Source organism: Arachis hypogaea, chromosome 13 (genome assembly GCF_003086295.3).
Source record: "Arachis hypogaea cultivar Tifrunner chromosome 13, arahy.Tifrunner.gnm2.J5K5, whole genome shotgun sequence".
Taxonomy (NCBI): Eukaryota; Viridiplantae; Streptophyta; class Magnoliopsida; order Fabales; family Fabaceae; genus Arachis; species Arachis hypogaea.
In genome coordinates this window covers 130,397,871-130,414,706 of record NC_092048.1, presented here as the reverse complement: position 1 = coordinate 130,414,706, position 16,836 = coordinate 130,397,871, and the positions used below count along the sequence as shown (strand labels likewise).

The 16,836-nt window shown below is 35.5% G+C and overlaps 3 protein-coding genes across 4 annotated transcripts; all 3 read right to left on the bottom strand.

Moving 5' to 3' along the window:
• Positions 1-738: 738 nt before the first annotated feature.
• On the bottom strand, positions 739-4,073 carry LOC112733493 (uncharacterized). 2 transcript variants are annotated; one of them, XM_025782459.3, is made up of 3 exons: positions 3,706-4,058; positions 3,414-3,525; positions 739-2,871 (listed from the first exon to the last, which is right to left on the bottom strand). In XM_025782459.3, the coding sequence occupies exon 3, from the start codon at positions 2,643-2,645 to the stop codon at positions 1,182-1,184; it is 1,464 nt and encodes a 487-aa protein (XP_025638244.1). In that variant the 5' UTR covers positions 2,646-2,871; positions 3,414-3,525; positions 3,706-4,058; the 3' UTR covers positions 739-1,181. The 2 variants fall into 2 exon arrangements, with proteins under 2 accessions (XP_025638244.1, XP_029147550.1); XM_029291717.2 differs by having other exon boundaries at positions 739-3,525; positions 3,706-4,073.
• An 8,267-nt stretch (positions 4,074-12,340) lies between these two features.
• Positions 12,341-14,542, bottom strand: LOC112733491 (pentatricopeptide repeat-containing protein At2g33760-like). Its single transcript, XM_025782457.3, has one exon. The coding sequence runs from the start codon at positions 14,457-14,459 to the stop codon at positions 12,693-12,695; it is 1,767 nt and encodes a 588-aa protein (XP_025638242.1). The 5' UTR covers positions 14,460-14,542; the 3' UTR covers positions 12,341-12,692.
• Positions 14,543-14,777: 235 nt separating this feature from the next.
• On the bottom strand, positions 14,778-16,225 carry LOC112733490 (CASP-like protein 1C2). The gene is made up of 3 exons (XM_025782456.3): positions 15,999-16,225; positions 15,793-15,895; positions 14,778-15,136 (listed from the first exon to the last, which is right to left on the bottom strand). Exons 1-3 carry the CDS (start codon positions 16,154-16,156, stop codon positions 14,912-14,914), a joined length of 486 nt encoding a protein of 161 aa, XP_025638241.1. The 5' UTR covers positions 16,157-16,225; the 3' UTR covers positions 14,778-14,911.
• Between the last annotated feature and the right edge of the window lie 611 nt (positions 16,226-16,836).

Genomic DNA, 16,836 nt, shown 5'->3' with positions numbered 1-16,836 from the left:
TTTCTAACTTTTTATGGTGCCCTAATGGCCATATAGTACATCCTCCATCCTTCAAAATTTTGTTTTTCGGACATTGGAAAGCTACGTGCAATTTAACAGTACATAACTGAATTGAATGTCTATAATTCTATATAAACTTTTGGAGTTTTGGGTAAATTACACACCCCTTGAAAATTTTCAAAATTACACCCATAATCTCTTTCTCTTATTTTTTTTTTAACGTTGTTATGAATGATATTTTTGTCATTACAATTGAAATAAAATAAAACAAAATAAACATAAATATACATCTAACAACTAACAAGCACATGTATAAAAAACTTTTAGTTACAATGACATCAAACTGTCTAATTCAGGCTAAATTTTAATATGGAACTAGAATGTGTGAATTTTATGTATATTGGCATTTTTGTGGTCTTTTCTAAAACATGGGGACTGTTTAACAAATAAAAAAAAAATCGTTCAATCCGATTTCTGTTTACGAGAATTTTTTATCTTTTGGAACAAAAGTCGTTGGGTCCGATTTTGTGTTTTTAAAATTTTTTACTTAAAAAAAAATCGGTTGATCCGATTTGTTTCTCTTCTAATTGCCAGTACAAAAGTACTTTACTTCCCTATCTTCATGTATGTGTATTACACTCAAGTTTGGCCAATATAAAAATTACTTTGCGGTCTAATTCATCACAGGGAGTGTAAGTGTAATTTAACCTAAGCTTTTTTATTGAAATGGACAATATATACAAATTAACTCTAAAAAATAAAACCAAAATTAAGCTTACATTATTCAGGGGAATTAAATTAGAATTACAAAGATGGTAATAGTCTAAGGTTAAAAAGAAAGGTTGCGAAAACAGAAACCATAAAAAGAAGACCATGATTGCATATATGTACCCGTTGCGAAGTTGTGGAGGGCAAAAACTCCCATGGGAATGGAGTAAGGCATCCAAAGCTTTGGAGGACAAAAACACCCATGAGAGAATTTTAATGATCTTTTTGTATTAATAAGATCATTACCACACTTCGATCCAATCTCAAGCTTTGATTTCTATGTAAAAATTAAAATGTCATCTATAGCTAAACAACATTGTGATAACAATTTATCTTAGATACATGCAAGACCACCAATACCTATAAAAAAAATTGTCAAATAAATTTCAACAATAAAGTAAAAATAGAAAGTACTATTTTCTGAAACTCTGCATCTGTGTTTGCACCATTTCCTTCCTCAAACTTTCTGCCATTTCATCCTTCCCTTGCCTAGTGTACCCATCAACAAAAGCACTATATATCTCTAAATTTGGTTGATGATGCCCTATTCCTACCATCTCTGCTTGAAGCTTCAAAGCTTTTTCCATTTTCCCTTCAGAACACAACCCCTTTATCAACACCTCATAACTCTTCTCTTTGGGAACCAAATCATATCTACAAACTGCATTCCCAAGAAACTCAATTGCTTCTTCAACCCTACACTTATCACAAAGTAACACAACCATCATGTCAAGGATCGATGCACAAGGCCTAAATCCCATCCTACACATATCATTATATACAAGAACAGCTGAATCAACATCCCCAACACTGCAATATGCCTTAACAAAATGCTCATAAGTTGCATTAGTGCTGTCAATACCACCCAATTGCATCTTTGTGAAAAACTCCTCAGCTCTACCAACATCTCCAATTTTGCAAAACCCACCAATGATAGTATTATAACAAACAACATCAAGTTCCATTTTTTTATTCTCCATTTCTTCCCACAACCTCTCAGCATCCACCATTCTTCCTTCATCACAAAAAGCAGCCATCAATAGAGTGTAGCTATATGCATTGGGTGCACAATTCGATGTACCCATCTCATTCCAAATTTCTTCAACTTTCCTCATCAAACCATCCTGATAACAACGTAGCATCAATACATTATAGGTATGTGCATTAGGGGATACCCTAAAACCAAAACCCCTTTTCAAAATCTTGTCGTTTACCTCAACCAACCCAAAAAACTCCCTATAAATCCCATGGCCAGCATCAAAACCTTGAAGCTTGCAAACCCTAGAAAGCAAACTGTTCAATGTGCAAACTTTGGGAATGTTCCCGCGGGACATTAACATTCTAACGATCTGAATCGAAGGTTCAAGCTTATTGGACTCCAAACAAGAGCGAATCAACAAGTCGAAGACGAAGGGGGCAGAATCACAGAGCCGGTAGGTCTTGATAAGGTGCTCAAAGAGCTTCAAAGGTGGCGAATCTAAACTAGAATGTTCGTGGTTTAGGGAGGCCCGAATGGCAACAGTGATGGCTTCTTGTGCATGAGTTTTGAGGCGGGCACGTGCGAGAAGGTGGATGATGGTGGAGTAAGAGTGAAGGTTGTGGTTGCAAAGTGATTTGGATTTGGTCCATTGGAAAAAATGGAGGGCGAGGTGGGGTTTGTTCTTTATGCCGAGGGCAATTCGGGAAAATTGGATGGGGCTAAAGCCGTTGGGGTAAAGGGAGTGGAGGGTGGTCCAACGGGATTTGGACCGGTTGTGGGTGAGGATGCATATGGCGGTTTCTACCACATCCTCGGAGGATGAAGAATATGAGAAGGAGAGAGATAGAGGTTTCGTGGTTATTGGGAAGCGTTTTAATATGAGGATTTGAGTCGCCATCCACAGTGGTGTTACCCCGGCTTCACTTTTGAACCATAAAAACTGGGTACAAGGATCTATATCATTTAATCTTTATGAATTGGTGATGCTCTGCTAATATAACCCCATGACCTCAAAAAGTTAGAAACAACTTGTTATGTACTAACTTCTATCCAAGAATCAGTTCCTCAAAATTGTATTTTGGGTCATTGGCATTCTTGGTGATGATACAATCAAATGGATAAGCCTTTAAAATGAAGGAAGAATTTCTCTCTTAGAAACCAAATAAAGCAAAAACATTACAAGGTAAGAAACTACCAATGTAAAAAGTAAGAGGTATTTATACCCTTTGTTAACTTTAAAAGTTCAGAGTCATTTAAGGCTTATCAAACAATGTTTATAGTTTCTAGACACCCAAAAAAAATTGGAAGAGACCATTAGGAAGGAGATAATTCCTGCATCTTAGTTGTTCCACTGTGTTTCCCTTTTATTTCTAGATGCCAAAAAAAATGTTTGTAGTTTCAGCAACTTACCCTGAATGCTATACATGGCTATCTCAAGAGTCTAACTGCTTTTAAGAACTAACTATAACAGCTGTGTATATCTATCCATAGTAAATTGATTAGATATTGCTCAAATGTTTCCATAAGATGTATATAACATTTTACCAAAAGAAAAATACGATTCGTCATCAAGTTATTGAAATCTACAAGCAACATTGGAACCATGAAATTGAGAAAAGAAGTCAACGATTAAGATGAAACCAAAGCAACAAGAATATATCAATACCTTAATTCTCCAGACTCCAGAGCCACTAGGACCACTAATTCTAACTGTAACAAGGCCTTCCTCTTCCTCTTACAGTTCTTGCATTCTTGGACAGATTTTACAAGTAAATAGACTGCACAATTTGCGTATTTGACAGCCACAACTTAGCAACACATCACAAAAATCATGAATCATGCAAATTTAACAAGAAAATTCAATAATTATTTCATGAATCAGTGTAACATGAACCAAACCCTGGAAATCAAGTAGCTAACACAAGAAAATCACAAAATATATAGCTAGAAAAACGAACCTTAATGGAGCAAGCGGCGACCAACGGTAGAACGAGACCAGAAGGGCTGTAAGGGAAGCAGAACAAGACCGAGCGAGAGAGACGGAGGGGAGAATGAAGACGGCGTCGCCGTCGAATGAGAGGGAGATAAGAAGCACAAAATCAGATTGGCGGAAGAAGTGAAGAAGCACCAGCAGCAGAACAACAAAGAAGGCAGAGGCTAAGCTAGCGATACTAGGAGCGCCGCCGGAGGTGAAGGTGGCGAACGGACGGAGAAGGTGTCTATCCCTAGGATTTGTTGTTTTTAACGTTTTGTTTCTCCTTGCAAGAACGACGACGTTTGAATTTAAGATTTTGTCAGACAAAAAAACATTAAAATTTACACAGCCCTTAATCTTTTAAAGGATTAGATACATTGATAGTTCTTAGTATAAAAAAAAAAAATTCTTATTTCTTTAAAAGTGATTAAAAGGTTGAAATTAAAAGAGAAATTTTTAGAAGATAATAATTTTTAGTATTTTTTATTATTATTTAATCTATATAATTATTAAATTATTTTTAATAAATAAATTTACTAATTTATGTATGCACACTCTAAAAATATGTGTATAAATTGTATTGATTTATATATATAAAACACTGATAAACATAAGTGCAAATTATATATTTCTTATGAGTAAAACGTCCATAAATAAAGATGTAAATTATTACTGATCAAATATTGACTAAAAATAATAATATTTGCTGATAAAGTATTATATTGATCGTTGAAGAATAGACATTAAGGATTTTATTGTGATAATTGTGAACATAGATTTTATCGTGCTGGATTTGATGAACCTAGAGAAAATTAGCAAAACATAAATTAGAGGCAAAAAGGCTCCTTATGCCCATAACATAAGAGTTGATAGAACTCAATAATTTTCTATTTATTGTAAAATAACTAAATAAATAAATACGAAAGAGGTGATAAAATAAAGAATAAATAAAAAAATACTATTATCAGTATTTATTAATACTATTATACTTCTATAAAGATAATATATTAATATTATATTAATAGTATACGAGGAGAAAAGTAAATAAGAGTTTTATAGTAAAAGAGAGAGAATATTTTAGTTTTATTATTGCTATGTAAAAAGCCTCAGCTTTATTTCTCTATTTATATAAGTGTAAAGTTTCACTTTTCAAATGTTGGGAAAGCATGCACCACTTATTCTTTAATATTTGTGCTTCCCAATAGTACTTCAATAAATCATGCTGAGTAGATATGGACATCCATATCGTAACACTCCCATTGGATGTCTATTTAGGATTATATCTCGTTAAAACCTTACTAAAGAAAACCCAATGGGAAAAACTTTAGTAAAGGAAAAAGAGTACAAAATCCTTTGTGATAGAAACTGCCTCATTAAAAACCTTGTCAAGGAAAAACCAATGGGAAAAAACCCGACCAAGGAAAAAAGAGTACAGTCTCCCCTTCTTGTTGACATCATTTAATGTCTCGAAATCGGTGCATTCAAATCTCATGTACCAATCTTTCAAAGAGTTAAACCCCAAAATGGTCCCTGAGATTGGCGTCGTGCACTAAAATCGTCCGTGAGATTCCAATTGCACCAATTACGTCCCTGAGATTGAGAAAAGTGCACCATATTAGTCCCTGACCCATTTTTTCTTAACGACGTGATGACATGGCTAGATGACGTGGACGGTAAGTGACACGTGTCACTCTATGATTTGGCCACGTGTAATGATATGATGATGTGGTAACCAGTGACACGTGGCATGCTGACATGGATGGTTGTGCCACGTGTCACAATGTTATTTGGCCACGTGTTCATTTGTGCTACGTGTCGCAACAGTATTCGTCCACGTGTCATCCATTATGTCATCATTGTAGATGCACCAAATTAGTCCCTCACTTTGCATTAAGTCAAATAAAATTGCCACTGTTTGTCTTTTTTTTTTATCAAAGCAAAAAAATGTCTTTTGATTTCTTTTTCATTCTATCCTATCTATTTCTTGAATAAGTGATAATCCAGCAGTTCTTACTCAGGGAATTTTTGGACATTAAAGGTTTTTTTGAATCATTGTGGTTCTGGTATGAATCTGAGGTTTTGTTTAATTGTTCATAGGGTCTTAACAAGAGAATTCTCATTTTAGTCCCTGGAATTGAATGTCGTGTACCAAACTAGTCCCTTCACCAATTTTTTCTCATTTTTTTCTATAAATTCAAAATTCTCAATATTTTTTAATGCATTAATTTCAATTCTATTTTTTCACATGTTATTCAAATAAATGTGCTTTTATAAAATATTTTTCTCTTGCGAATACCCTAACCGCCAACTTGGAGTTTACGTGAAGGCATTTCAAGCACCTTCACTACTATCTCCGACCTCTTTCAATGCTTTTATAAAATATTTTTTTATCTTGCGGATACCTCTAACCGCCGTCTTGGAGTTGACGTGAAGGCATTTCAAGCTTCCCTCATTACCATCTCCGACCTCTTTCATCTAAACTGCAAAGGTTGGAGAGATAGTGAGAGTGCTTGAAGTACCTTCAATTTAGCTCATTTACACATAACGAAAACGTGTATTTCATAAGAATAAAAAAATGTATATTTTAATTATTGATTTCTTGTTAAAAGCACATGTTTTTTTATGAAAAAAAATGTGTCTAATCAATCATATAATTATTTTTTTATAATAACATACTTATATATTACAAAATTTACCAATGTTAAATTATTAAAAAAATTATATAATTAAAACTAAAATCTTAAAAAATTTTATGAAAGCACTTGTATTTAAACGATATGTGAAAAAATATAATTAAAATTAGTGCATCTAAGATATTGAAAATTTTAAATTTAAAAAAATGAGAAAAAATTGGTGAAGAGACTAGTTTGGTGCACGACATTCAATTTCAGGGACTAAAATGAGTCACTTAATGCAAAGTAAGGGACTAATTTGGTGCATCCACAACAATGACATAATGGATGACACGTGGACAAATAATGTTGCGACACGTGGCATAAACGAACACGTGGCCAAATAACATTGTGACACGTGGTACAACCATCCACATCAGCATGCCACGTGTCACTGGTCACCACATCATCATATCATTACACGTGGCCAAATCATGGAGTGACACGTGTCACTTATCGTCCACGTCATCAAACTATGTCATCACGTCGTTAATGAAAAATGGGTCAAGGACTAATATGGTGCACTTTTCTCAATCTCAGGGACGTAATTAGTGCAATTGGAATCTCAAGGACGATTTTAGTGCACGACGCCAATCTCAGGGACCATTTTGGGGTTTAACTCATCTTTCAAAGGAGGATTTTGGGAGTGACTTTGTAAATAAATCTGCCAGATTGTCACTTGAATGGATCTGTTGCACATCAATTGTCCCTTGATTTTGAAGATCATGAGTGAAGAAGAATTTAGGAGAGATATGCTTTGTTCTATCACCTTTGATGTATCCACCCTTAAGTTGAGCAATGCATGCTGTATTATCTTCAAACAGGACAGTAGGAGCTATCTTATGATCAATCAGTCCACATGATGACAGGATATATTGGATCAAACTCCTGAGCCAAAAACACTCGCGACTTGTTTCATGAATCGCTAGTATTTCGGCATGATTAGAGGAGGTTGCTGCTATCGTCTGTTTCGTGGACCTCCATGATATAGCTGTACCACCATATGTGAATAGGTATCCTGTTTGTGATCTCCCTTTATGTGGATCAGATAAGTATCCAGCATCCGCATAGCCAACTAGTTGTGACTTGGATCCATAGGGATAAAATAATCCCATATCAACCGTTCCATGAAGATATCGAAAGATTTGCTTGATTCCACTCCAATGTCTTCTAGTTGGAGAGGAACTATACCTTGCCAGTAAATTCACAGCAAATGATATATTGGGTCTTGTATTATTAGCAAGATACATTAGCGCTCCGATGGCACTAAGATATGGTACTTCAGGACCAAGGATATCTTCATTTTCTTCTTTAGGACGGAATTGATCATTTTTGACATCCAAAGATCTTACGATTATTGGGGTACTTAATGGATGCGACTTATCCATATAAAATATTTTCAAGATCTTTTCTGTGTATGTTGTTTGATGAATAAAGATCCCATTTTTTGTATGCTCGATCTGCAGGCCGAGACAAAATTTGGTCTTTCCAAGATCTTTCATCTCAAACTCTTCTTTTAGAATTTTTATAATTGTTGGAATCTCTTCAGGAGTCCCAATGATATTTAAATCATCAACGTACACAGCAATTATAATAAATCCAGATGTGGATTTCTTTATGAAAACACATGGGCAAATATCATCATTATTGAATCCATTTTTGGCCAGATACTCAATAAGACGATTATACCACATTCGTCCAGATTGTTTTAGACCATATAAAGATCTTTGCAGTTTGACTGAATATAACCCTTGCGAATATTCATTGGATGGTTTAGATATCTTTAGTCCTTCAGGGACTTTCATATAGATATCCCGATCTAATGAGCCGTATAAATAGGCTGTTACCACATCCATTAAATGCATATGCAATTTATGATATGCAGATAAACTGACCAAATAACGCAATGTTATCGCATCCACTACAGGGGAATACGTTTCTTCATAATCTATACCGGGCCTTTGTGAGAAACCTTGTGCCACAAGTCGGGCTTTATAGCGCACAACTTCATTTTTCTCATTTCGTTTTTTCACAAATACCCATCGGTATCCAACAGGTTTTACATCTTCTGGTGTACGGACTACAGGTCCAAAGACTTCACGTTTTCCAAGTGAGTCTAATTTAGCCTTCATGGCTTCTTTCCATTTTGGCCAATCATTCCTTTGTCGACATTCTTCGACTGATCTTAGCTCAAGATCCTTACTTTCATGCATGATATTTAATGCCACATTATATGCAAATATTTCATTGACAATTGTCTTATTTCGGTCCCATTTCTCTCATGTAAAGACATAATTTATCGAGATCTCGTCATTTTCACAATTTTCAGGTACCTAAACGTCTTCTGGCGTTAAAACTATATCAGAATTTTGGACAACTGCAGGTGTCTCTACTATGTCTTTTTCAATAGGAATATTATTTACCTCTTTTCACTTTCAAGGATTTTTATCTTTGGAACCGACAGGCCTGCCACGCTTCTGGCGTGAATTTGCTTCAGTGGCTACTTGTCCTACTGGGACATCAATTCGAATTGAGGCATTTTCCACAGGTATATAAGATTTGGTTATCCTCTTTGTATCAGAAAATGCATCAGGCAACTCATTTGCTATTCTTTGCAATTGTATAATCTTTTAAACTTCTAGTTCACATTGTCTTGATCGAGGATCTAAATGCATCAAGGATGATGCATTCCAATTAAGTTCCTTTTCACGAAACTTATTCTCTCCCCCTAATGTTGGAAATTTTGATTCATCAAAATGACAATCCACAAACCGAGCTTTAAATACATCTCCAGTTTGTATCTCAAGATACCTCACTATAGAGGGAGAATCATATCCAACATATATTCCCAATTTTCTTTGGGGTCCCATTTTGGTGCGATTAGGTGGTGCAATGGGAACATATATCGCACACCCAAATATTCTTAAATGGGAAACATTTGGCTGCTGGCCAAAAGCTAATTGTATAGGAGAGAACTGATGATAACTCGTTGGCCTCAAACGAATAAGTGCTGCGGCATGTAAAACAGCATGCCCCAAACCGAGGTTGGGAGATTTGTTCTCATAAGTAAGGGTCTAGCAATTAACTGGAGGCGTTTAATAAGTGATTCTGCTAACCCATTTTGTGTGTGAACATAAGCTACTGGATGTTCAACACTTATTCCATTAGCCATACAATAAGCATCAAAAGCTTGGGAAGTAAATTCACCAGCATTATCAAGACGAATTACTTTGATTGAATTTTCTGAAAATTGTGCTTTTAATCGAATAATTTGAGCCAGTAATCTCGCAAACGCCAGGTTGCGAGAAGATAATAAGCACACATGTGACCATCTCGAAGATGCGTCTATCAGGACCATAAAATATCTAAAAGATCCACATGGTGGATGAATAGGTCCACATATATCACCTTGAATCCTTTCTAGGAATTCAGGGGACTCAAATCCAATCTTTACTGGTGATGGCCTTAAAATTAACTTTCTCTGAGAACATGCAGCACAACAAAATTCACTAGTTTTAAGAATCTTCTGGTTCTTTAGTGAATGCCCATGGGAGTTTTCAATAATTCTCCTCATCATGGTTGTTCCCGGATGACCCAATCTATCATGCCAAGTTATGAATTCATTTGGGCTAGTAAACTTCTGGTTTACAATGGCATGTGATTCTATTGCATTAATCTTGGTGTAATATAACCCAGATGAAAGTGAGGGTAATTTTTCTAATATAACTTTCTAATATCTTTAAAGCTCAACAAATTTCTTCGAGACTTAGTAGACAATAGTGCATTATTTATTATGAATTTTGTTCCTCCAGGAAACAAAATTATAGCTCTTCCAGAGCCTTCAATCACATTGCCTGAACCAATAATAGTGTTAACGCATTCTTCTTTTGGCACTAGATGGGTAAAATATATATCATTTTTGAGAATAGTGTGTGAACTTGCACTATCCGCAAACCATACATCTTCATTATATATCCTTGCCATTCTCTTCAAAGACAAATAATAATAAAATGAGTAGTATGCACAGTTAAATTGAATACTTGATCGGAATTATTTTTCTAAGAAATACTACACATAAAAATAATGTCATATACTAAAACTTTATTTTTAAAATTTGACACATTTAATGATTTCAAAATTCATAAACATTAATATTTCATTATTTATATACATTACATTTGAAACTTAAATACATAGAAAATAAAACTTAACAATAAGTTATTTACATTATTTATTTACATAGATACTTCACAATCCCACATATTAAACTATTCCATCATTGATCAAATGACCAATATTTCCTTCAGAGTCCTCAAAGAAATCAGATACATCATAATGAGTGGTAGAATTTTCAGCATCATTTGAAACAAAATTCGACTCTTTTCCCTTGTCGTCCTTTTTCAAAAATGCCTGGTAAAGATCGACTAGGTGTCTTGGGGTACGACAGGTACGTGACCAATGGCCCTTTCCACCACAACGGAAACACTTCTCCTCTGTTGATTTATTTTACCCGATATTTCTTTCTTTATCCCACTTCTGGTGAGATCCTCTCTTTTGAATATAATTCATTTTCCTTCCATAATTTTTCTTGTTATTAAAACATTGCCATTTACTTCTTCTGGGGTAATGATTTGCCGCATTTACTTCAGGAAATGGGGCGGCACCAGCTGGACGTGCTTCATGATTTTTCAATAGCAACTAATTGTTGCGTTCAGCAACAAGAAGGTAAGAAATTAACTCAGAATATTTTTTAAATCCTTTTTCTCGATACTGCTGCTGCAGGAGCACATTCGAGGCATGGAAGGTTGAGAAAGTTTTCTCCAACATATCATGATCAGTTATCTTTTCCCCACATAATTTCATTCGTGAGGTGATACGAAACATTGCAGAATTATATTCATTTATGGATTTAAAATCTTGTAAACGTAAGTGCGTCCATTCATATCGGACTTGAGGAAATATCACCGTTTTCTGATGATTATACCTTTCTTCAAGGTCTTTCCAAAGATTTGCAGGATCTTTTAATGTGAGATATTCATTTTTCAATCATTCGTCAAGATGACGAGGAAGAAAAATCATGGCTTTGGCTTTATCCTTCTGGGATGCATTATTTTCAACCTTAATGGTATTTCCAAGATCCATTGAATCAAGATGGATTTCAACATCTAATATCCATGATAAATAATTGTTTCCAGATATATCAAGAACATTGAATTCAAGATGAGAGAGTTTCGACATAATAAAAATTTGTTACATGAGTCTTCCTAAAAATTTGATCAGAGTCTCGTGCTGATAACGTGTTGTAAAATAACTAAATAAATAAATAAGGAAGAGGTGATAAAATAAAGTATAAATAGAAAAATACTATTATCAGTATTTACCAATACTATTATACTTCTATAAAGATAATATATTAATATTATATTAATAGTATACGAGGAGAAAAGTAAATAAGAGCTTTATAGTAAAAGAGAGAGAGAGAGAGAATATTTTAGTTTTATTATTGCTATGTAAAAAGCCTCAACCTTATTCCTCTATTTATACAAGTGTAAAGTTTCACTTTTCAAATGTTGGGAAAACATGCACCGCTTATTCTTTAATATTTGTGCTTTCCAATAGTACTTCAATAAATCATGCTGAGTAGATATGGACATCCATATCGTAACACTATTTTGTATTTTCAATTTTGTTCTTTCTATTTTTTGTAATTCAATAAAAAAATCAATTAAAGAGGATGAAATTTCACTGAATTCACCTCAAAACTCTACTTCTTGATGAGTATTAAATTGTGCAGCCAGAATTTCAAATATCAGTTTTTACAAAATCAATGTTGAGTGCCAAAGATATAACTGTCGTAGTATCATAAATAAACATCTTTATGTGTGCAAAAGTAGCAGCCGAGTTTCTTAGGCATTCCCAAGCCTTTACCTTCATTTCTGGCAAAATAAAAGCAAAATTTCTTTAATTTCTCCTCTTCAAAGGTTTCAGAGCAAAGTTTGCAAAAAACCCTGCTTGGACACAAGTACAAGATAAGGCTTTCTCCTTTCAATCCACATATGAAACACAAAAAAATCCTTAAACTGGGTGAGGCAGCACTAGTATTTGCTGCTGATCAGAACCATACAGTTTTATTGGGTGAGCTATATAATATAGACAGGACCTTGTAATCTATTTGCATGTCATGTTATATTACTTCAAATACATAGTTTGGTTATGTGTCTTGAAAACACTATTATTCTCATACAGAGTGTTCTCAAAAGAATCCCCTATCAGTAAGATCATGCAGGCTTAAATCCTATCACCAATAATCTAAACAAGAGCACGAGCCTTCTCTAAAATGATGGAAACGAAGCTTGTCCCGAATGATTATCTCTCTATTTGTTACAACAGAGATGAACTTAATTGCTGAATGACAATCTTCACATATCCTAAGGTTCTTAACGATCCTTAAAGTCGTTCCATGGCTAGTTTTCATCAGCCCAAATGCCACGGCAAGCTTCTCACTATGGTATCTGAGGGCATACTCCCTCTCTTCTTCTTCCAACTCATGCATCGCGGATTCAGGAACAGGTGCGTAACCCGCTTCCTTGCACCTCCACATTAATTCATCAAGATACTGATAAATTTCATTGGTCTCAGGGTGGGACTTATCACCCATACTAAAAAGAAAGCTTTTGCTGTTGACATCAATAGTACTATAGCCTACTTGCTTCTTAAGGCCTCTTTGGATCATAACATTTCGAACTGATTCCACTCTATCCATCCTTCCTGCCAATGCATACATGTTAGAAAGCAATACATAATGGCCAGGGTTCTCTGGCTCCAGTGAGATGAGATGTTCAGCCGCTTCCACACCAAGATCAAAATTTTTATGCATCTTGCAACCCCCAAGCATCGCGGTCCAGACAGCTGGAACAAGCTCCTCAAGACTAAGTTCCTTGATGAACTGGTACGCTTCACTAAGCAAACCAGCTCTCCCAAGCATGTCAACCATACAAACATGGTGTTCTACCCCTGGAACAAGACCATATTCTTGTCTCATGCTTGTGAATGCTCGGCGACCTTCATCTACAAGGCCTGCATGAGCACATGCAGATAAGACAGCAACAAAAGTGACCCTGTTTGGAACCAAATGACATGCTTTCATCCTGTGAAAAATCTCCATTGCTTGAATACCATAACCATGCATGCCATACCCAGATATCATAGCTGTCCAAGCAATAACATTCCCCTCATTCATCGAATCAAACACAGCACGTGCTCTCGTCACATCACCACACCGCGAGAACATGTTTATCAACGAGGTAGCAAGAACCACATTCACACGAACCCCATTGTTAACAATATAATCATGCACCCAGCACCCCAGTTCAAGTGAACCTAGTTGAGAGCAAGCAGATAAAACACCAACGAAAGTCGCGGAATCAGGATCAACCCCACACTCACGCATCTTCCTAAACATCACCAAGGCTTCATTGGCAGCCCCATTCTGCTCATACCCCGAAATCATCGAGTTCCAAGCAACAACACTTCTCTGAGGCATTTCGTCGAACACTCTCCTTGCAACACCCAATGCACCACATTTCGAATAGAACGCAACGATTGCTGCCTGCACGAACGAATCCGAGCCATACCCACAAGCCAAAACATGGGAATGAACAACCCTGCCGAGTCTCAGGGCAGAAAGATCGGCGCAGGCCTTGACGACAGAGGTGAAGGTATAAGTAGAAGGTAGAACGTGGGAGAGGAGCATGAGGCGGTAGAAGATGACGGCGTCGAGGGAGAAACGGAACTTGGAAGAAGCCTTGATGAGGGAATTGAAGAGGAAAGAATCTGGGTCGTGGACAGTGGTTAGGAGGCGACGAGTGTAGGCGATGTAACCGGCGGCGCAAGATAAAGTGAGGAGCTTGGTGAGGAGGGCTCGGCTACGGTGGCAGCCGGTGACGATGAGGTGAGCGTGGACTTGCCGGAGAGGTTTCAGACGTGGCCCCGCGCGTAACAGTGCTTCGTACTCTGCAGATTTTGGCGGGCATTCTGCGATTTGGATTTTGTGCTTCGCTTCCATCACAATTTTGTCATTAGACAAACTATATAAAGTGCGTTTTTGTATGGTTTTTGTTTTTTCTTTTGAAGTACATGCCAATGGAATATCTGTACAATTGAGGTTTAAGAATGTCCCATTCAATATTAAAGATATAACTATTATTGTTATCTTTTTTTATCAACCACCAAAATCAGTCACTAATATAAAATACATACTAAAATACAAATATATTATAAAAATAAATTAAACCACATATGTATTTATTATTTTGATGTACAAATTACATTTTTCTTTAAGGGTTATTAAGGCTAAGAAAGGACTTTAGATTTAAAAAGAATATTTCTTTGAAACAGCATTATAATATTAAATATGAACGAATATTATAATTTCATAACGATAGAGATTTGAAACAGCATTATTTCAACTTGTAATTTTTTTTGTTGACCTAACATTTTCCAGGGAAAGGGATAGTTTTACAGGAAGAGAGGGTTAAGTATAAAGTGCATAGAAGATAACACGATTAATAAGTACAATATAGCTGCAATAAAACCGGCAACGAGAGCTCCACTGACATGGTCACAAAATTTAGGAACTTGTCCACAGATAGGTAGCCACCCTGCATGATTGTTGCCTTTCTTCCCCACATGAGCTATTGCCACTGCTGCTGAAATGCTCGAAGACAGTAACATTGCTATCACCTGATCCAAGAATATTCCCAAAATTTTGACATACAAAACATTTCTTTCTAGTACTAATAAGATAACACAATATATGGTGCAAAGGGAGACAGAAAATGGTTAGACAAATAATGAAGTTAATATTTAATTTAGTCTTTGAATTTGCACATAAATTCTAATTTAGTCTCTGAAATTTCAATTGTCTCTATTTAGTTTTTAAATTTTACAAATATGACTCACATTAGTCATTGGGACAAATTTTGACATACAAATGTTAATGGAACCTCACATAGACAGTTAGATACCACACTGGAACTTGTAAAATGATGTGTTTTTGTTTTAGTGTTCAAATAGCTCAAAAATGATACCCAATCACTTGTTTTGGAAGAAAAAGTTTCGATAAACACAACTTATAATGTTTTTCGGCTATTTGAATGCCAAAACAAAAACGACGTCGTTTCACAGAGTTTAACGTGGTATCTGTCTATCCACATTAGTGTTCGGTCGTGTGTGCGTTGAAAATTATTTCTGGTACTAACATGAGTCACATTCGCAAAGTTTAGGGACTAAATAGAGGCAATTGAAATTTCAGAAACTAAATTAAGACTCCAAGACAAGTTCACGGACCAAATTGAATATTATTTCACAAATAATGGTTTATGGTTGGTTTTGATTACCAAATCTAAGATGAGAAGCAAACGCCTAAGTGAATTTTGGGAAGATGTGAAGAGAACAATGAGGCTGTATGCACTTGCTATGCCTTCTGCTATCACAAAGTACCTAGACAGCAATAACCATTAATAAACAAAATATGTAGGGCTCATAATTAAGTCACATTGAAATGCTTATGTTGATGACGCATTTAGAGCAAAAAAATCCTCACTTGAAAGCAGGTTCGTTGCTATATTTTGCAGTGAAGGTTAGGTTGAGGACCTGAGCAGAGTCATGGCTTGTCACCATAACCACCACTGCTGCCACAGTTGCCCCAAAGGCCAGCAGCCTGAGGATAAGAGAGATGAGGACTCTCTTGCTCTTTGTCATGGAACTGAACACACACTACTCACAAGGGATATTCAATTGGTGCTTAGAGAATAATCTTATAAACTTTCAAAGTTGAAGAAATTAAGCTATATATAAAAATACATGCATGTGCCAGCTGGTGAAGCAAGTGTATGTTAGGTTGCCAAAATATATTTAGTAGTCTCTTGAATGCATTTCATTCAAAAAATGGTGCATTTGATGGTTTACCTAAGTCTAGTATTCAGACCAATTATTTGGTTAGCATGGGTGGTGGACACTTCACACTTGTTCAGTGGGTGAAGCGGCCAGCTCACTTTGGACTTGGAGACTAATTCATGACGCCATGGTACTAAATTGAGCAAAAAACAATGAAAGTCAATGAGTTTTGATGAACTACTTAACTGAATTATGGTGCTGCTTCTCTTTGTAATGCCACATGGACTTGTTGCTTCCTTTTTATCATTTTGCATTATTATTGGGTTGATTTGTATAAATTCGATTTACTTACTTTATTAGAACAATTAATAAAGTAACACCCTATATTTAATATAATATAGAGAATATGTTCGTATTTTTTAAGTAATTTTTCATACAGAAATACGTTTGTAAAAAATTCAAAGAAAATAAATTATCTTAATTTTTCAGTTTAATCACCAATAGTAAATTAGTAGAAATGCTCAAAAACATTGATTATACGCAAA

Bases quoted from the DNA above. Each gene is read 5' to 3' on its own strand.
- LOC112733493 (XM_029291717.2), bottom strand. From the start codon at position 2,645: ATGGCGACTCAAATCCTCATATTAAAACGCTTCCCAATAACCACGAAA.
- LOC112733491 (XM_025782457.3), bottom strand. From the start codon at position 14,459: ATGGAAGCGAAGCACAAAATCCAAATCGCAGAATGCCCGCCAAAATCT.
- LOC112733490 (XM_025782456.3), bottom strand. From the start codon at position 16,156: ATGACAAAGAGCAAGAGAGTCCTCATCTCTCTTATCCTCAGGCTGCTG. The intron at 15,896-15,998 runs GTGAGGATTTTT...ATTGCTGTCTAG, and splicing joins AGCAACGAACCTGCTTTCAA to GTACTTTGTGATAGCAGAAG. The intron at 15,137-15,792 runs GTAATCAAAACC...TTCTTGGATCAG, and splicing joins TGCTTCTCATCTTAGATTTG to GTGATAGCAATGTTACTGTC.